Source organism: Antennarius striatus, chromosome 3, assembly GCF_040054535.1.
Source record: "Antennarius striatus isolate MH-2024 chromosome 3, ASM4005453v1, whole genome shotgun sequence".
Taxonomy (NCBI): Eukaryota; Metazoa; Chordata; class Actinopteri; order Lophiiformes; family Antennariidae; genus Antennarius; species Antennarius striatus.
Window position 1 is genome coordinate 3371884 of NC_090778.1, and position 21612 is coordinate 3393495.

The 21612-nt window shown below is 42.8% G+C and overlaps 2 protein-coding genes across 2 annotated transcripts in view; both read left to right on the forward strand.

Annotated features, from left to right (window-relative positions):
* Window positions 1-5180: 5180 nt before the first annotated feature.
* LOC137592136 (sialate:O-sulfotransferase 2-like) lies at window positions 5181-10722 on the forward strand. The gene is made up of 4 exons (XM_068310061.1): window positions 5181-5223; window positions 7213-7377; window positions 7781-7981; window positions 9823-10722. Exons 1-4 carry the CDS (start codon window positions 5181-5183, stop codon window positions 10236-10238), a joined length of 825 nt encoding a protein of 274 aa, XP_068166162.1. The 3' UTR covers window positions 10239-10722.
* A 2479-nt stretch (window positions 10723-13201) lies between these two features.
* Window positions 13202-21612, forward strand: part of LOC137592137 (sialate:O-sulfotransferase 2-like) — a 35132-nt gene continuing 26721 nt past the window's right edge. Inside the window, exons 1-4 of the mRNA XM_068310062.1 lie at window positions 13202-13451; window positions 13544-13729; window positions 16992-17102; window positions 17189-17389. Coding sequence (XP_068166163.1) covers window positions 13202-13451; window positions 13544-13729; window positions 16992-17102; window positions 17189-17389 — 748 coding nt within the window. The remainder of the gene's footprint in view (window positions 13452-13543; window positions 13730-16991; window positions 17103-17188; window positions 17390-21612) is intronic.

The window sequence follows — 21612 nt, forward strand, 5'->3', positions numbered from 1 at the left end:
AAGGCAACTTAGGACACTACTTTTTTCTCTCTCTCTCTCTTATAATCCTACACTGCTGGAGATTCAACATCCAGACTCACTGAGTTCCTCTCTCCTCCTCCTTCTCTCCAACCATCTCTGTTACTCCTCCTCCTCTCCGATTTCACTCTCCAAGTCTCCAATCACACCATACTAACTCAACTTCTTCCCTGGAGTCTCTGTGCTCTATGTCCTCACAGGTTTTTCTCAGGTTCACCCCTCATCCACCCATCCGCTATGGACCTTCCTCTGTGAACCTGCACCTCCAAGCCCACCAGTGTCAGCCCCATCTATCCATGTGCTGTGGACCTTCTCCTCCAAGCCCACCACTAACACCCCTCATCTATCCATCAGCTGGGGCCCTGCTTCCTTCTTCCTCCATGCCGCCATACAGTCATCCACACAGCTGTAATTGTGCCTTGACTTTAGCAATGGGAAACATAACCTTAACCACATTGACACTGACTCTATCTGGCCTATCTGCCACCCTCTATATGTCTCTCTTTCTCTTTCCCTGTTCTTGTCTTCCTTTGATTTCTTTTCCACCCAACCGGTCAAGGTGGATGACCGCCCAAAAGAGTCTGGGTCCTGCCCAGAGTTTCTTCCTCATCGAGGGAGTTTTTCCCCGCCACTTTTGCTTATGCTTGCTCTGGAGGGTTCAGTTGGGTTTCTCTGTCTGTTAAAGCACTTTGAAATATATGTTGCCATGATTAAGTGCTAAATAAATAAAATTAGATTGATTGAAATGTTAGCAGAAGTGGAGTGTCCCCCCCTAGCTCCCTCCCTACTCTTAAGCCTCCGTACATCTGTTACCTGTCCCCCTCTAATGTTGTCCAGTATTTCTTTTTCCGACATACCAGCAAACATTCCATAGACCACTCCCTTAACTCCTTGATTCCCTTTAGGAGTTAAGTTCATCTTCTCTACTTTGGCCACCACTTTCCCCATGCTGATAGCGTCCTCATACTGCTTCCTATTCACACAATTGATCTTCAACACTCTATTAAATAGAATCTTGGCCTCAAAACCCTTGCCTATCTGACTCTGTAGTGACGTGTTAATTTGTAAAGGGTTGATTGCCTTGAACCCCGCATCCCCCGGTTTTGCCCCCCCGTAACTCTGAGCAGCACTGTGAGTTCTTCAAGACCTTTAACTCTCCTCTGCTTCTCTGGTACTTCACCTTCCTCCCCTGGAGCCCCTCTCTTCCTGAGCACCTGCACACAGACACACACACACACACACACTTTACGTTCAGAGATGCCAAACTAGCAAATGTTGATGTAAGCGGTTCTAAACACCTTCATATGAACACAGAGGACAGTAACACAACTGTCACACATCACACACTCACTATGTATTCTGTGACATGGATCCGTCTCAACCATCACATTAAAGATGCATTTAATGCCTTTAGGTCAGTGGGTTCTGTGGGCCAGATGTCCACTGTGGGACAAACAGGATGGAACTCAGCTTTTGTCTGCAGGTTGTCTTTCTGGAACCCATATAGGAAGTACTCAAACCTCATGAGCACTTGTGTTGTGATGACTAGCGTCGTTTGTGGGTTGGGATTGTCTTTTTGCTCCCTGTTTTTCTTTCTGCTCCTTATGTATGCAGAGTAGCCTGTGCCATCGCTCGACGGTGATTGGGCGAAACAGACCTGTTCCCTCTCCTGATTGGCTATGCCAAGGCCTCATCAGGTATATAAGATTCAAGTTGTCAGTCATTCGCGGGCGGCAGGGTCAGCAGGCAGCGGATCCTCATCCTCTCCAGCTTCCAACCAGCCACATTTTGTTTCAAATGAACTGCTTAGTCTCGGTTGAGAAGTAGGGTTGGACTGCCGTTTATTTGGTCGTGCTTTTCTCCTGTGTAATTTATTTAGGAAGGTTAGATCCTGTCATTTGTTTTTCTGTTAGGTCAGTTATTATTCTTTTGCAGATAGGATTGTTTTGTTTGTTATTTTGACATTAGTCCACCCTGAAGTGAGCTCAACATATTATTTGATATTTAGTCCTTGTAACTAAAAACTTGGTTTTCATTATATACCACAACCATTCGTCTGGTGGCTCCTTGGGACTTGCTGACGATGGGGTCTGTTCATGTTATGCTCAGGCACTCCTAGACCGAGCGTAACATGTGTGAACCAGTTTGTCCAGATGAAAAAATGTTTCACACAGCAAGTGCTCAAACCCACATTAGCACATAAGTTAAACAGAAGCCGTGCCTCACTTGCTTCCCTTAATGCATGTCACTGCTCACTAGGTATGAAACCTGGGCTTGTGTGGAATCTGTAATAAAGCAGGTGAATAAAGGAGGTGTGACTGCTGCTCTGCTCACAATACTTCAGTGACAGCAAAGGTTGTTGGATATTGGCCAGACTTGCCTATATGATGGTGCGTTTGCACACATTGGCATTCTTTGAAAATGAACATGCCATTAATGGGCGAAAGCACCAGTAGGGACTTGCAGTCTTGCAACCTCAAAAATGTTGGTTTTGGGGACGATCTCAGGCCATAAATGACCCGACCATCAAGTCGCTGCGGACCTTAAGTGTGCAGATAACCTGAATAACCTGAGTCTGAGGCAGCTGAGAGAGCCTTTAGATGGCTCTGGATCCAGAATGGAGAACCATGGGGGCAAGTGAGTGCCACCTGAACACAAGCCGTGACCTGTGTTCAGGTGTATATTGTTGCAAGACCCGAAACACCCCATGAACCCAGGATACATGACTGATGATGTGTTCAGGTTGCATCAGACAATGTATTTAATAACCATAGTCACGTTTATACTATTGTTATGTTTACAGTTATAAACCTCACACTAAATCAGTAATTCTTGGACTTTGAATTTTATCCATAAATCAATCTGCTTTTATTTTTAAAGTACTTAATCACATCAACAGATACTTCGAAGTGCTTTTACAGGCAGAGAACCCCAACAGGACCCTCCAGAGCAAGCTGAGCCGCAGTAATATGCTGATAAGCATATTATTATGCTTATCAGCATATTATTATAAGCATATCATTATGCTTATCAGCATATTACTCATGAGTTCTCCACTTAAAAAAATAACAAATGACATTTTAAGGTTTTACCATGGAACTTTAACATCAACAATAAACAGAGATCAATATGGTTCATGTTTTGTCGGTTCATGTTACGATACAGGTTTGCATTAGTTTACTACTTTTAAGCATATTTAATTCTGGAAACAACCCAAGATATGACGTCTTTCATAAAAGACATTCATAATAAATTTTTCCAGCTGTTACGCAAGATTTTCTATCATTAGATATTGTACTGGACATGAAAAGTTTCAAATGACCAACATAGAATGTGATCATTTCCAAAGTTGATGTTCAGTAAGGTACTATTCTGTCAAGGAGATGATTCATTGAATAAGACTTATTAAACTGGAAGAACAGGAAGCCTTTAAAGTAGGGATTAACGTCAAATCTGACTGACAGCTAAACAGAGTATAAGTACTAAACAGGTTGATTAGATGATGAGCAGGAGCAGGCTGAGCAACACAGGTAATTGAAATTAGCAGATTTTATGGAGGAAGGATGAGAAGGATTCTGAAATGACAACATATATCAATTACAAGAAAGAAAAAGACTAGTGTTGGAGCCATGAACAGATTTAGAGGTATTTTGTAGGAGAATGATGGTTTTAATATTGTGTTTACTGTTGTTGTGATGTTGTTTAGAGTATGTGTTGTGGAGGGGGGTGTTAATATAGGTTAATAGGCGCACCCCCTCACCTGTGTGGCCATAGAGCAGGAGAGACGGTGAGTGGGGTCGCATTTTTTGTTGATCACTTTGATTATGAGTTTGAACACAGTTTCATGAGTTCTTTATTCTATTTAATTAATAGAAAGTTAAATGTATTGTTTAGTAAGCGCCGTCAGAAAAAGGAAAGCCCCAGCCTCAGCCTCTCAGCTACTCGTTGTTTTTTGAAGTTGCCAGTGTGAGTGGAATAACCGAATGAACTGAGGTCCTGTCAGGAGTGCTGACATACACATTTACAGTACTGTTAAGATTGATGCCTTTGGTACATACATTCCAGGATTACCCAGGATTTATTGCAGTGCTTTATAAATTAATAGAAAATGCCATTTTTATTTCTCCCTCATTGCAGGAGGTGACACATTATCCTCACAACAGCTCTGCTGAAGGACTCGGATTCCTTTTAAGAACACGAGAGCAGGGTGACGGGTTGTTGACTCAGGAGCTCGAGTGTGGATCCTGCATTGGAAGGTCTGTCAGCTAATGTGTAGTTCTGTATTCCTTTTAGAGATGGCACTGCTTTCATTTACACTTTCTTCATACTTGCAGTTAGTGTTACAAAGTTTGTTCGAGTACCCTCCATGTGATTTCAATTTTGACTTAAATCACTGAATGAAGCCTCATGTTTTACAAAAAAGTCGCTCAAGCAGTCAGAAAAAATAGTGTGATGTTAATATTAAAACTCTTATAAATAACACACTTCTTGTTTGATGCTATTGTTTTACTTCCTATTAAAATCTGGACTTTGATTGAAAAGAAAGTATGTTGATGTCAGTTAATAAATAACAATTTCCAATCTATATGTTATGATGCATTAGCCTGTATTTTGCTTTTGGGGTTAAGCTTAATGAGCTGTTGTTGAAATGTCCAATTCTCAAGTTTTATACAATGTTTCCCATTTGTCTTTGTTACTTCACCTCCTCCTCCATATCCGACCCCTCCTCCTCCTCCTCCTCCTCGTCACCAACTAAACATTTTCTAAAACCTTCAACAATCCCCACTTAAGTCTATTCAAGGAAAACCGACTAATATTCGTATAACTGAGTTGAGAGAGAATAGCAGTATTCTTTGTCATGAAAATTCAAGTTGCAGATTTCAGGTGACAAATATTCTGTAGATTTGTCCTGGGACAATCAGAGAGTTATCCCCTTGAATGTTCTGGAAAATGTTGTGTCATCTCTTGGTCATATTATTTCTAATTTTCCAAGGGGAACCATCATGGCTGCCTGTGGGAAACGTGTGCACCTCTTCTTCCTCATCGTCCTCTTCCTCACTACTGGAACCATCATCTTCCTGCACTTTGGTTTTCCTGGTGTCAGCCATGGAGAGGGGGTGCCCAGGAGGACAGATAACACCACCTACAGGAACATTGAGGTCATGGCAAAAAGTGACAACAATAAGGGCAAGATCCTCCTGAGAAGTGAGTTACCCAAACGTAGGAAATCCTCAACATACAAACATTCAACATACGAAAAAACTGCGTGCTGCTATATGTGACTACTGTACTTCCTTTTTCTGTTGCAACCCCTGCAGAGCAGCACTGCTTTGTACGTGCAAGTCCAATACTCATCTCACTCATCTTGTTCTTGTACGTGTTTCTTTGTCCATCTCAGCTCATCAGGCTTCGTGTGTGTAAAATTGTGTTGTCTTTTTCAGCAAAGTATATAGGCTGCTATCCTGACAACACTCAGAATAAAGCACTGCGAGGATATTCCTTTGTTGATGAAAACATGACTGTCCTCCGTTGCCAGAACAACTGTGGTGAAAGGTATTATAGCAGCAACAACATCAAATAAAATTCATCTTTTTCCTCTCTCTTTTGTCAGAAGTATATACTTGCGCATCAAGAATGAGCTGCCCATCACTCTTCCACCCACTGCATGCCTACAGGCCTCTTGTGTTGTTTGTGTGTGTGTGTGTGTGTGTGTGTGTGTGTGTGTGTGTGTGTGTGTGTGTGTGTGTGTGTGTGTGTGTGTGTGTGTGTGTTTTAAACAATGCCTTTGGCTTGAGGGCTTATTTACTTATTGACTACACGTTTACATTTACTACATTTACTGACAAAATGTTGTTGGCAGCTCAGATCAGAAAAATTAGAACCTAGTACATGAAACAGGAGTTTTACACTGATTGTTAAAATAAACAAAAACAAAAAAAACTTTCACTGACTAAACATGTGAACACATCTGAAAGTGATCCAAATGAAAAACAACACCTCATAATGTGACTGTATCACTGACTGTTCTTGTGTTTATGATGGAGTCCATTGTGATAGTGTATTATAGTACAATTACCGTATTGGCCCGAATATAAAACGACCCTGATTATAAGACAACCCCGTCTTTTTCAAGACTCAAGTTTGAAAAAAGACTTTTTGAACACCAAATTTAATTTTTATACAGAAAATAATTACAGTACACGGAAAGCTTTTCTCTGACTGTGAGCATTTTTTAGGTGATCTTTTTGAGCTCTCCACCTCGGTACATTACACTCTGTGACACCATATTTGACAGCCGATTTGCAACTGTTTGAAGACTCTGCCTCATTTATCACCATCATCTCGAAGTCTGCATCATAACTTCTCCTCAGCTGCCTGTTAACCTGGGCGATCTTCGACTCACTTTTCTCCAGATTGTCGCTACTTTTCTCCAGTTTCTGTTATCTCTTCTTTTATTTTCTTCTCTTTTCTTTCTTTTATTTTTCTTCTTCGTGCTACCGCTATTTTTATTTTTCTTCTTCGTGACAGGGGTTCGCTTTGGCCTGGGGAGATAAGTTCAGCATTCGCTTTAAAGATATCTGGCGCCATCTAGCGTTGTGAATGGGTATAATGTCTAGACCCCGAATGTAAGACGACCCCTACTTTTTCAGTCTTATTTCAATGCAAGAAATGCTGTCTTATATTCAGGCCAATATGGTACTATAATACACTATAGCATAGTATATAGCATAATATAGTATTGTATAATTATTCCAGAATAGGTTTTGGTCTGTCATCCTTCTTCTGGCAGCAGAGATGTCAGCAACATACTTCCTTCACCGTCGGGGGTCGCGGGGTGCTGGAGCCTATTCCAGCTGACTGGGGCGGGAAGCAGGGGACACTCTGGGCTTGACATAGTGAACACAGCAGAGCCACATATATACAAAGACAATCACCCAGGCACACACTCACACCTACAGGCAATTTGGGACCGGCTGATTAACCTGAAGAGTATGTTTTTGGAGGTGGGAGGAAGCCAGAGAACCCGAAGAGAACCCACGCGGACATAGAGAGAACATCCCGCACAGAGCAGAACGCGAACTCGGAACCGCCTTGCTGTGCTGCGACAGTGCTACCCATCCACCGTGCCGCTATGGTGTTTATTACAATGGATAATATCAATGAATTCATAGTAAAATCTGTATTTTTTGTCAGATAACCGCTGCCTGGAACGAGGTTTCCTGCCTCCTCAGGAAAACAAACTTGTGGCCCTCACCAGTTTTCCTGGATCTGGCAACACCTGGGTACGGCATCTCATAGAGCTCACAACTGGCTTCTACACTGGCAGTGCATACTTTGACAAAACTCTTTACAGTCAGGGTAAGTATCAACATTCGTTTGACTTGATTCATGCATGTCTTCTTCTTCTTTTCCTTTCGGCTTTTCCCTTCAGGGGTCGCCACAGCGAATCAATTTCCTCCATCTAGCCCTGTCCTTTGAATCCTCTTCTCTCACACCAACTACCTTCATGTCTTCCCTCATTACATCCATAAACATCCTCTTTGGTCTTCCTCTAGGCCTCCTGCCTGGCAGTTCAAAACTCAGCATCCTTCTACCAATATATTCACTATCTCTCCTCTGGACATGTCCAAACCATCTCAGTCTGGCCTCTCTGACTTTATCTCCAAAACCTCTAACATGTGCTGTCCCTCTGATGTACTCATTCCTGAACTTGATTCATGCATGTATTTGTGATTAATTATGTGAGATCATTCTGTCATAGGATTTAAAGGAGAGGGGGAAGACTGGAGGAAGGGGACAACAATCTGCATTAAGACACACAGCAAAGAGAAGGAGAGTATTGATGAATTTGATTCCACCATCCTATTGATCCGAAATCCTTACAAAGCCATCATATCAGAATTTAACAGACTACATGGTGGCCACACTGGATTTGCTTCCAAGGATGACTGGAAAAGGACAGGTGAGGAGCTGTCAGAATCTTTTTTTTAGTATTTATTTCTTTTTCCAACTCAAGAACTTTTGATGCACCAAAGTAAGATTTCAGTCTCAGGTATAACAACTTCTGATATGGTAATAATTATAGAGGTGGGATTTTGCTTTGACAGGAACAAATTGAAAATCTCAAGACCAGGGTTTGTAGAACGCAATCAGATAACACATGTCTATGTCTATGTAATCTGACTAATGTTAAAGCTCAAATCAATTTAATTCAAATTTTCAATTAATTTCTATTTGTTAAGTGCCAAATCTTAAAAACATTATCTCCAGGCACTTCCCAGTTAGAGCAGGGAAATACCGAAGTATAGAACCCAATTTGGCCCACGTGAGCAAGCACTTTGGCACTAGATGCAAAAAAACCCCTCTCGTGTAACAGTTGGAAACCCTGAACAGAATGCAAGTTTCAGAGTGGGAGGCCAGGTGCCTTGACTGATTGAATGTAGAAAGTGAGAAAGAGAGTTAGGGATAGAGAGACAATGACATAGAGGAAGAAACAAAAACAGAAAGAGCGAGAGAATGACAGAGACAACACAGAGGAGGAGGGACAAAAGAGTCAAGACAGAAAGAAAAAGAGCAGATGGAACATATTGCATTTATAATCTATCCAGTGGTTCACAATATGTGGAGGAAGCTGGGAATGTGAATAAACAGATCTAGAGGTTTCATAATAGATTGATAATAGAGGTAAGGTGATGTGGTGGATGGCAATGTTGCCTCAAAGCCAGAATTTCAAATCAATTTTCAAATGACTCTGAACCTTCCAGTGTGGACTTTGCATGTTCCCCTTCTGTCTGTGATGTGCATGTGTCCTCATATTGTACAAAAAGTTAATCAACTGGTGACTTACAAGAATAAATTGGGGTAGTTACAAAAGTCAATGTATTTGGTATTTATACTCCTCAGGGACATTGTAACTGAATAGCATCTGCCAAAGGCAGTGATACCATGAATCCCCAAGGAGTCCAGACATAGATGGCGTCAGCCACTGATGATTCTGTTGAGACTAAAGTGTGTGTGCGCGCGTGTGTGTGTGTGTGCATGTGTTCCCTCAGAGGTAGGACTGTTTTTTGTTGTTACCAGGACTGTGAAAGTAGTCCAAAAAGGTTCAAAGTAGGTCAGAGCTCTAGCTGTGATCTTTGACCTATGAAAGTAGGGCAGGGCAAAATTTTGAATTCAGGGTTGTCACGGGGATGTTGCAGTCTGACTGTATTGGTTCTACTTTGGATTTGTTTTTGTCTCCATCTCAAGGATATCATTAAATCCTTATATAGTTAAACGTCATATATGTATTAGAATGGTTTTGGTTTCACATCATGGATTATTTGGCAGTAACAATGAGCAATAAAATAGTTTTAACAGTGAAAAACAGGGTCAATGGCAGGATATTCATGCTGTGTTATTCTCAGAGATTTTGTCAGACAATAAAGACCCACTCTGTAATGTAATGTGGAGCTTCAATAACTTCATACAGAGTTTTAAAAAGTTACCCTGAGTTAACTGGATGATTGTTTAACTGAATGACTTTTGCATTTCTTTTCATACTTTATCATCAATTACATAACTTATAATTTTGAACAGGCAATTTATGCATGACTTTTGGTTGATCAAAATATGCTGTTGTTTTTTCAAAATTTTGAGGGATATGTGTCTTTTACAAAGCTGCAATGGATTACAACAATTTTACTTATTTTAAATGGGGAAAATATGTTTCAGTCATGAGTTGTGTGACTTACGAGCTCAGTCACCAAATTAGACTCACATCTCTAGGTACTACTCTGTTCTGTCCTGTCTTTTGTCCTGCAGGATGGTCTGCGCATTTGAAGAATGATGCTTATTTGTGGCATTCCCACATATTGAATTGGCTTAATTATGCAAAAAACATCAAGGTGATCTACTATGAGGACCTTCAGAGGAATCTGCTCCCCCAACTGAGGAAAATAGTCCAGTTCCTGGGGTTGAAGGTTTCTGAGGACCGCCTGCTGTGTGTCGAAGGCGAGAAAGATGGAGAGTTTAAACGATCAAAGAAAGGAAACCTTGAATACAACCCTTATAGTCCTGAAATGCATGCCAACATCAGTGAATACATTAGAATAGTAGATGCTGCCTTGAAGGAAAGACAGCAACCTGGACTTCCAGAGGAATATATGGCAAATGATCCATATCTTGGCATAGTTAGGATTGTTCTGTTAACAGACTGTTCCTCATATTTTGACGGTTAGAAATGACTGTAATTACATCCCTCTTCAAAACGGTGATGTAATGTAATTGTCAGCATTTGTGAGTTCGTTCGTCTGTTAGTCCACCAAATATTTTTGGAACTGTTGCAGACAGAAATATGAAACAAAAAGCACATTACTTGGGCGGCCAAGGGGATGAAAATGAGATGATGACCTTGACCTTGAGAAAACTAGGTCAAGGTCAAATTTTAACTTTTGTACCCTCAGGAACTGGACAAGATAGAAAGATGAGGGAGAAAGTCAGTGTGAGTAAGACCATAGATCAAAGCTAGTGCTTTGATCTATGAAAGTAGGTCAGACACTAGCTGTGATCTTTGACCTATGCAAGTAGGTCAGGGTAAAATTTTGAATTCAGGGGTGTCGCAGGATGTTGCAGTCTCTGACTGCCTTGGTTCTTGTTTTTTTTGTAATTATGCTTTTATGAAGTCACACAGGTTGAAGTTGTAGTCAGATAAAAAAAAGTCCCATACCCTTATTTTGTTATTCTCTATTTATCAGGCTTGTTTTGCTCACCATAAAGGGTTGTTTGGAAACCAGACAACCCGCGGTCGTCATCATATGGTGTGTCTTGGGTAATTGAACCTGGCTGCGCCCATCCCTCTCTAGGTTGGATGCAGTTTAATGTCATTAAGGTATTTTTCGATAAACTGTTAAACTGTAACGTCAAAAATGTAATATAAAGCCTGTATATTACATTTTTCAAAATGTAGTATACATGCATTACTGTAACTATATGATAATGATTTTGTGCATTTAGTGAGACACTCAGCTGAATGTGATTAAATCATTTTCATCTCAACATATTCAAAGTGAATTATTCAGGAATGTATCAGGAGTTGTTTGCTTATCTATAAAATGTTTAAAGATATATTAAAGGCACAAAGGCATTTGGTAACACATGTAATCAAGGTGTTTTGACAATTGATAAATGGTTGATTGATAGATTATTAATTCACATGTTGGTGATTGTTCTACAGGTGTCCAGTGTGAATGATGAAAGTTAATGATTATTGATCATGCTGCGAGTGTTTAACTCACAATTGGTGTAATGATGTTTGTGATTATTGGGTTGAAGGGAAAACGAAATAAAAATTAACAAGTCAAAGTTTAACATGTAATCTGAATCATATGATGTGTAATCAAATCAAGTGATGAGACGTGGCATGAGTTGTGCAGGTGTTTGGTAAACTACTTTGACTCAGAATTTGAGTAACCTAGTAGCAGGTAACTGAAAGGAGAAGCTCAGTGGTATGATGACGGTTCAATATGATCTGATTACAGACAGACTGATGATTGGATGATTAGAAGCAGCAAAGCATGAATAAGAGTGGGCTACTCTCCATTCTTAAATATTAACACCTGCATGATGTCTGTGTAGGTTCTCAGTTATCCACGTAAACACCTGCATTTTATCTCTGAACTTACAATGGTGAAAGTACAACAGTAAAAAAAAACCAAACAAACATTTTTGAGGTTGCAAAATTGCAAGCATCTATTGGAGCTTTGTTCATTTTCAAAACATGTTGATGCGTATATGCAACAACAATATCCAACAACTTTTGCAATCACTGAAGTATTGTGAGCAGAGAAGCAGTCACACCTGCTATGCAGTATTTACCTGCTGTATTATATCCTCCTGCCGGGCGGAAGCCTGGGGCCCACGTCTGGAGCCAGGCCTGGACGGAGGGCCCGTCAGCGAGCGCCTGGTGGCCGGGTCTGCCATGGGGCCCGGCCGGGCTCAGCCCGAAAAGGCAACGTGGATTCTTCCCACCCCTGTGGACCCAGTACCCGCAGGGCAGACCGATGGGGTAGGGTGCGCTGCCATATGGGTGGCAGTGACGATAGGCACCAGATAGGACCAGACCCGGGCGGCAGAAGTTGGCTTTGGGGACGTGGAATGTCACCTCACTGGCAGGGAAGGAGCTGGAGCTTGTGTTGGAGGTGGAGCGTTACCAGTTGGATCTGGTGGGGCTTACCTCCACGCATAAGCTCGGTTCTGGATCCACACTCCTGGTTAGGGGTTGGACCTTGTTTTACTCCGGAGTTGCGTCAGGCGTGAGGCACAGGGCGGGTGTGGGGATACTCACAAGCCCCCGGCTGAGCGCCGCTGTATTAGAGTTTACCCCGGTGGATGAGAGGGTCACTTCCCTACGCCTTAAGGCTGTGTGTGTGTGTGTGTGTGGGGGGGGGGGGGGGGGCTCTGACTGTTATTTGTGCATATGCACCAAATATCAGTTCAGAGTATTCGGCCTTCTTGGGGTCCCTAAATGGGATCCTTGAAGGGATCCCTGCAGGGGACTCCATTGTTCTGCTGGGGGGACTTCAATGCACATGTCGGCAATGATGGAGACACTTGGAGGGGCGTGATTGGGAGGAATGGCCTCCCTGATCTGAACCCGAGCGGTGTTATGTTGTTGGACTTCTGTGCTAGTCACGGATTGTTCATAACTAACACCATGTTCGAACACAAGGATGCTCATAAGTGTACCTGGTACCAGAGCACCCTGGGTCGGAGGTCAATGATTGATCTTGTGATCGTATCATCTGATCTTCGACCGTGTGTTTTGGACACTCGGGTGAAGAGAGGGGCAGAGCTGTCAACTGATCACCACCTGGTGTTGAGTTGGGTCCATTGGCGGAGGAAACCTTTGGATAGACCTGGTAAACCCAAACGAGTAGTGCGGGTGAACTGGGAACGTCTGGAGGAGGACTCTGTCCGTGAGGCCTTCAATTCACACCTCTGAAGGGGCTTCTCGTGCATCCCTGTGGAGGCTGGGGGCATTGAACCTGAATGGTCGATGTTCAAAACTTCCATTGCTGAAGCTACAGCTGAGAGCTGTGGTCTCAAGGTCTTGGGTGCCTCAAGGGGCGGTAACCCTCCAACACCGTGGTGGACCCCGGTGGTCAGGGAAGCCGTCCGACTGAAGAAAGAGGTCTTCAGGGGCATGTTGTCCCTGGTGACTCCTGAAGCAGTTGCAAGGTACCGACGGGCTAAAAGGACTGCAGCCTCGGCTGTGATGGAGGCAAAACAGAGGGTGTGGGAGGAGTTCAGAGAGGCCATGGAGAAGGACTATCGGACAGCACCAAAATTGTTCTGGAGGACTGTCCGACACCTCAGGAGGGGGAAACGGGGAACCATCCAAGCTGTGTACAGCAAAGATGGGACACTGTTGACTTCAACTGATGAGGTTGTCGGTCGGTGGAAGGAACACTTTGAGAAACTCATGAATCCAACTACCCCAACTGACCCGTTGGTCAACATGATGTGGTCCTGTTTGCGTCATCAGCCTGTGACCTGCAGCGCTCACTGGTCCGGTTTGCAACCAAGTGTGAAGCGGCGGGGATGAGGATTAGCACCTCCAAATCTGAGGCCATGGTCCTCAGCAGGAAACCGGTGGACTACCTTCTTCAATTGTGGAATGAGGTCCTTCCACAAGTGAAGGAGTTTAAGTATCTTGGGGTCCTGTTCACGAGTGAGGGAACAATGGAGCGTGAGATTGGATGGAGAATTGGGGCAGCAGGAGCGGTATTGCAGTCGCTTTACCGCACTGTTGTTACAAAGAGGGAGCTAAGCCGCGAGGCAAAGCTCTCCATCTACCGTTCAATCTTCGTTCCTACCCTCACCTATGGTCATGAGCGATGGGTCATGACCGAAAGAACGAGATCGCGGATACAAGCGGCTGAAATGGGCTTTCTCAGGTGTACAGCTGGTGTCTCCCTTAGAGATAAGTGAGAAACACTGATGTTCGTGAGGGGCTCAGAGTAGAGCCGCTGCTCCTTCGCGTGGAAAGGAGTCAGTTAAGGTGGTTTGGGCATCTGGTGTGGATGCCTCCGGGACGCCTCCCTAGGGAGGTGTTTCTGGCACGTCCAGCTGGGAGGAGACCTCGGGGCAGACCCAGGACCAGGTGGAGGGATTATATCTCAACACTGGCCTGGGAACGCCTTGGGATCCCCCAGTCAGAGCTGGTGGATGTGGCCCGGGAAAGGGAAGTTTGGGGCTCCCTGTTGAAGCTGCTGCCCCCGCGACCCGACTACGGATAAGCGGTGGAAGATGGATGGATGGATGGATGGATGGATGGATTATATTACAGATTCTATACAGACTCAGGTTTCACACTGACTGAGCAGAGACGTGTTGTTATGAGGCACATGAGGCGCGGCCTCAGAATATATGATGGCAAGTGATCACAAGCTTTGAGACTCAAAACTGGTTCATGGTTTCTAGACAGACGACCTGCAGACGAAAGCTGAGTTCCATTCTGTTTGTCCCACAGTGGACATCTGGCCCACAGAACCCACTGATCTAAAGACTTGCATTGCTCGCAGCATTCAAATGCATCTTTAGTGTGATGGTTGAGACGGATCCATGATGTCAAGAATACTTGGTGAGTGTGTGATGTGTAACGGTTGTGTTACAGTCCTCTGTGTTCATATGAAGGTGTTTAGAACTGCTGACATCCACGTTTGCTAGCTTGGCATCTCCTGAATGTAAAGTCTGTGTTTGTGTAGGTGTGTGTGTGTGTGTGTGTGTGTGTGTGTGTGTGTGTGTGTGTGTGTGTGTGTGTGTGTGTGTGTGTGTGTGTGTGTGTGTGTGTGTGTGAATAAAACAGACACTTACTTCGAGAGGTTTTGCTCCACAGGTGGTCAAAAACTCCACAGAGGACCTCTAAGCAACTTTCCATGTTTCACAGCAACTGAAAGGCAACGCAGTCTCTGGGCTTGTGACACTTTGATTTACACTCTCTGACTCGTTTCAGTCCATTAATGAATGAGATTTAATTGTTGGAACAAAAAACAACGGTTATTCTGTCCATCAATAGAAACACAATAATTGTATTCAACAGTGGGTGTGTGAAACAGGAGTACAGCAACATTACTGATCGTAGTAAAAATGATTAATTTCATTCCAATTTGGAATAGAGGCAAACTTTTTTTAAACAAATCCTTCTACTTAATTATTTTCTCCAGTCACCCACCAGAGTCTAATACATGAAAATTCTAACATTCATTGAGCTTCAACAAGCCCGTCTTGTTGGAGAGAAAAGGTTGAATTCTCGTGAGCCTGCAGGGCAGAAGCCATTATAAAAAGAATGTGTCTATACAAGGATTGGAATCAAGATTAACTAGAAGAAGAAGAAGAAGAAGATATACCTTATTAATCCCCTCGGGGAAATTACATTACATTTACATTGTACATTTATAACATTTTTGTGTTGGTTTTTTTCACACAGTATGTATGTATGTATGTACATGCTCCTGTAACAACCACAACACACAAGGGGGCCTGTAAGCATGCAGTTAGTACACAATACACAACATCAAGCTGTACATCGGGAGGCAGAGTGACGGGCAGCAGCTTCATGGAGTGCGCCCCATGAGCAGCTTGTAGGGGGGACTGCGCCTTGCTCGAGGGCGCCTCTGCAGTGGCTGGGAGGTGAGCTGACACCTCCCACCGTCAGCTCACACTCCGGAGATGTTCTGGCGGGAGCGGGAATCGATCCACCGATGGCTGGGCGATCTGTCTTCAAGACATCTGCTCTACCGCTGAGCCACTGCCGCCACAAATACTACAGAGCTATATTTTTACAAACTTGTGGTGTGGCAAGGATGTTTTATGTTCTGTGCTGATTTATGTATATATAATTTATGTATATTTTGTTTAGTTAGCTTGTGAAACATCTTTTATTTCAAAGGCACTTTCTAATTAATCCGAAGGGAATAATCAGTGTGAGGATCCTGACTGACAGTACTGGATAATAATCTTCAAGTATTCTAGTTTAATGTCCAACAGTTCCCTTTTTCTGTTTTCATTTTTTCATAAGATTTTTTTTTTTTTACCAGAGCGTTCAGCAAACCAATTTTCGATTGATTCATACTTCACTAAAGCAAAACTAAACAAACCACATCGTATGAGTACAATTACATCTTTAGTTTGTTATTATTGTCATACTATTGTTTATGAATGTGAATTCCTTTTTGCGTGAATCTATTTTGGATTTTGTGAAGACACGTGGAATGTTGCCACATTCATTGTTGAACACTTTTTTTTTAATCACTGCGATCACTTTGATTGAGTTTGAGAACAGTTTCATGAGTTATCCTTTTTCATGAATAAAGTTAAATGTATTCTTTAGTAAGCGCCATCAGACAAAAGAAAGAAGGACTCAGATTCCTGTTTAAGAACACTAGAGCAGGGCGAGTGCTTATTGAAGCAGGAGCTCGAGTGTGGATCCTGCATTGAAAGATCTGTCTGCCCTCTCATGGCACCACTGAGTACTTGACTGTTTTCTGTTCTCACTCTGTCCAGCAGACCAGAAGAAGCTATGTGATGCAGAAGGGAAGTTGTATCAACATCTTCCTTCCTGATGTTGGCTGCTAATGTGTACTTTTGTATTCCTTTTAGACACTGCTTTTATTTACACTTTTTTCCTACTTGCAGTTGGTGTTAGAAAGTTTGTTCAAGTACCCTCCATGTGATTTCAATTTTGACTGAAATCACTGAATGAAGCTTCTTGTTTTGAAAGACAGTTGCTCAAGTAGTCAGAAAAAATAGTGTGAGTGACATTGAAAATCTCATAAATAACACACTTCTTGTTTGATGCCACTGTCTTCCCAGTAAAATATGGCCTTGATTGAAACAAAAGTATCTTGATGTCAGTTAATAAATAACGATTTCAAAGCTAAATGTTATGATGCATCAACCTGTGTTTTGCTTTTGCGGTTAAGCTTTATAAGCTATTGCCAGTTTTCCTGGATCCGGCAACACCTGGACACGGCATCTCATAGAGCTCCCCACTGGCTTCTACACTGGCAGTATATACTTGGACAAAAGTCTTTGCAGACATGGTAAAGAGTTATGTCTGCATCAACATTTGTTTGACTTGATTCATACATCTATTTGTGTGTGATTGTGTGAGAATATTCTTTCATAGAATTTAAAGGAGAAGGGGAAGACTGGAGGAAAGGGACAACGATCTGCGTTAAGACACACGAAAAAACGAAGGAGAGTATTGATGAATTTGATTCCAGCATCCTATTGATCCGAAATCCCTACAAAGCCATCATATTAGAATTTAACAGACAACATGGTGGCCACACTGGATTTGCTTCCGAGATTGACTGGAAAGGAACAGGTGAGAATATTTTTTTTAGTATTTGTTTCTTTTTCCAACTCAAGAACTTTTGATGTATGAAAATAAGATTTCAATCTCAGGTATAGTGACTTCTGATATGGTAATAATTATAGAGGTGGGACTTTGCTTTGAAAGGAACAGACTGTGGATTTGAAAACCTCAAAAATAGGTTTTGTAGAAAGCAATCAGATAACAGAATCAGAGTCTTTATTTGTCATACTGACACACGTTTTCACATTTACTAGTATGAAATACGTCTCTGAAGGTCCCAGTAAGCCGGTCGATAAATAAGATAAGTTAAGGAAAACAAGAAAAAAAAGTTGAAATGTAAGATAAATAAGAGAACAGACAAAAGTTAAAAATGTAAGATATATAAAGTGTAAAGTGTCTGAACAGCAAAAATTTATTTACAATGCAGTAGCTTAAGTGTGTGGGTGCTCCATCACTGGGGTTGCGCTAGCCATTCGCCACTTCGCCACAGGCAAAGTAAATTCCAGATTGGCTACAAGATTTTTAGACTGTGTAGCCACAGTGGCGTTCTTATTTTTACGGAAAAAAGACTAAAACGTACAACTTTTTGGCACGGTAGCGGCGCTCGCTATTTCCGTTAGGCTATTTCCACTAGTGAGCGGCGCTAGCGCCGCTACTTCCGCTAGCGAGCGCCGCTATTTCCTTTAGCGAGCAGCGCTAGTGCCGCTACTTCCGCTAGCAAACGGCGCTAGCGCCGCTATTTCCGCATGCCAACGGAAATAGCCAAAGTGACCTGAACCCTCCCAATCATTAAATATGCACTGGGGTCATCACCTCCTTTCATCCAATGAAAAACAAAAATATTGTTTTTTTTACAAGCTGAACCCGCAAATTGGTGTAAGGTGAGGACGATCTATCAAAAGAATCCAGTGTTTTATAGTAGAGTTTGTGTTAAAGTCCTCATTATTAAACAAATGGTGAATGCTGAGAGGGGGTAGGAGTGGTGACAGACCGATCAGAAGGTAAATGAAAGATATTGGGCCTATTTCACGAAGGCAGGGTTAACCTACCCTGAGGAAAACCTGTGGTTCTGGGTTGCTTTACCCTGAACTTAGAAAAACCAGGGATTTCGGTTTCACAAACGCAGTTCAGGGTTAGTTTTTCTAACCCAGAGTAAATTGACCCACAGTTTAACTGACACGACAACTTGAAAAAAAGCCATCATCAATGGAGCCCCGATTCATCGATTCACCATGACGACGGACTTGACGCGCACCGCAACGCTTTACGGAAGTCGGAGTACAGATTTTAATTTATGACTAGAAAGACTTTGAGCAAATTTTCAGAAAAAACAGAACAGCGTTGCAGCTGCAAAAAAGAGCGACATGTCGTGGGAGGGAATTGCTGCTCAAGTCGATGCGTAAGTTCTAAGTCCGTTGCACTCACGGTAAAAATACGGAAGTAAACGGCTTCAAGAATAGTTTATTAATTTATTTTATCCAAGCCCAGATAAATACAGAGGGTTGCATCAGGAAGGGCATCAGGCGTAAAACTTTTGCCAAATTAAAGATGCGAATCAAACCTATGACTTCCATACCGGATCGGTCGAGGCCCGGGTTAACAACGACCGCAATCGGCGCTGTTGACCTACAGGGTGCCGGTGAAAATTGGATTACTGTTGGTCGAAGAAGGAGAGGCGGCAAGTGCGTTCGCTCGAAGAAAGGGAAGAGGAACACCAAGAGTATAGGACAAAGAGTAGGGACGTTGAATGTTGGAACTATGACAGGAAAAGGTAGAGAGTTGGTTGACAATATGCAGAGGAGGAAGGTAGACATACTGTGTGTACAAGAGACCAGGTGGAAAGGTAGCAAGTCTAGAAGTTTAGGAGCAGGGTTCAAGTTGTTCTATCATGGTATAGATGGGAAGAGAAATGGAGTAGGAGTTATCTTGAAGGAGGAGTTTGTTAGGAATGTCCTGGAGGTAAAAAGAGTGTCGGATAGAGTGATAAGTCTGAAGCTAGAAATCGAAGGTGTGATGTTCAATGTTGGTAGCGGGTAAGCTCCACAGGGAGGATGTGAGCTGTAGGAGAAGGAGAAATTCTGGTCGGACTTTGATGAAGTGATGCAGAGCATGCCTAGAAGTGAGAGAGTTGTCATTGGAGCAGACTTCAATGGACATGTTGGTGCAGGAAACAGAGGTGATGAGGATGTGATGGGCAGGTTTGGTATCAAGGGGATGAACGCAGAATGACATATGGTAGTTGACTTTGCAAAAAGGATGGAAATGGCTGTAGTGAATACTTTCTTCCAGAAGAGGCAGTAACATAGAGTGACCTATAGGAGCACACAGGTAGACTACATCTTGTGTAGACGGTGTAACCTGAAAGAGATCAGTGACTGCAAAGTAGTGGTAGGTGAGAGTGTAGCCAAACAGCATAGGATGGTGGTGTGTAGGATGACTCTGGTGGTGAGGAAGATCAAGAGGGCAAAGGCAGAGCAAAGGCAGAGAAGACGAAATGGTGGAAGCTGAAAATGGAAGAGTGTTGCATGACTTTTAGGAAGGAGTTAAGGCAGGCTCTGGGTGGGCAGGAGGTGCTTCCAGATGACTGGACAACTACAGCTAATGTGATCAGGGAGACAGGTAAGAGAGTACTTGGTGTGTCATCTGGAAGGAAAGTAGATAAGGAGACTTGGTGGTGGAATGAAGAGGTACAGGAGTGTATACAGAGAAAGAGGTTAGCTAAAAGGAAGTGGGATACTGAGAGGACTGAGGACAGTAGACAGGAGTACAGGGAGATGCAGTGTAAGGTGAAGGTAGAGGTAGCAAAGGCCAAACAAGAAGCTTATGATGACTTGTATGCTAGGTTGGACAGTAAGGAGGGAGAGACTGATCTACACCGGTTGGCAAGACAGAGAGATAGAGATGGGAGGACGTGCAGCAGGTTAGGGTGATTAAGGATAGGGATGGAAGTCTATTGACAGGTGCCAGTAGTGTGATGGGAAGATGAAAAGAGTACTTTGAAGAGTTGATGAACGTGGAAAATGAGAGAGAACAAAGACAGAAGAGGTGGCTGTTGTGGACCAGGATGTAGCAAAGATCAGTCAGGATGAAGTGAGGAGGGCACTGAAGAGGAGGAAGAGTGGAAAGGCAGTCGGTCCTGATGATATACCTGTAGAGGTATGGAAGTGTCTAGGAGAGGTGGCGGTAGAGTTTCTGACTGGGTTGTTCAACAGGATCTTAGATAGTGAGAAAATGCCTGAGGAATGGAGAAGTGTGCTGGTTGTAATGTTGTAATGTATAGTTGTAATGTATATCCATATCAGCCATATCACCCCCTGTCCATCATTCCTTATAACAGTTCTTCCTCATAGTTGGAGATTGTGAACACATCTGGCATGTTCTCCCTCCTCTGCGCCAGAAGAATTCTGCGCACCAGTTCGTCAGCTGTTAGCATACTTAGCATTTGGACTTCCAGTGTATCCTTAATGAGGTTCATCCTCTTGTCCATTGTTCTCACACACCATTCCCTCAGGATAGGCACGATGCAACATGTCAATAAAGAGAATAGTATCAGTATTATCAGTATAATTATTCCAGATTTAGCCAAAACCGGCTTCCCATTTTCCAAAAATTTCTTCTAGCCAATCCCACTTAATGCTTCCACCCCTACCAGCATTGTCATTCATTTCAAACTTTAAAGCTTCAGGTTTTCTCATAGCAACAGAAAATGTTCCCTCAGGTGACGTGTTATTTGAGATTAATGTACAACAAGGTGTTCCAAACATTTTACACACTCAAGATTATCAAAAGGTATTGTGCTTTTTGTATTAAACGGGGGCTGATGTTATTTTCACAGTAGTAGTAGTAGTTGGACTAATTCTACTATATGGATATAGCGTCATATGATCAATAATGTTTGGACTAGGTGTTGTGGCCTTTTTTAATAATCTTAACGGTAGTTGGGGAAGCTGTTGTGCTGACTGTAGTTAGCTGTGTGGCAGTTTCTGTTGTTTTCATGGGGTAAGTTGTCCTGGCAGCTGCAGTTTTTCTATCATAGGTGTCGGCATTTTAATCTGCATATTGAAACCTGTAGGTCTTTTAGATGGAGTCTTATCACTCACCGTTTCCCTGGTACACTCGTAGACCCAGACATCCTTCCCTACATAAACTCTAACCTCACTATTCTCGTCCAAACAACTCCCGTCTACCCCAGTTTCAAAATGTATTCTCCAATCACACGATGGGAAGTTTTC

Coding starts and splice junctions, on each gene's coding strand:
- LOC137592136 (XM_068310061.1), top strand. CDS start 5,181: ATGGCAAAAAGTGACAACAATAAGGGCAAGATCCTCCTGAGAA. Junction 7,378..7,780: donor CAAAACTCTTTACAGTCAGG/GTAAGTATCAAC, acceptor ATTCTGTCATAG/GATTTAAAGGAGAGGGGGAA. Junction 7,982..9,822: donor GGATGACTGGAAAAGGACAG/GTGAGGAGCTGT, acceptor TTTGTCCTGCAG/GATGGTCTGCGCATTTGAAG.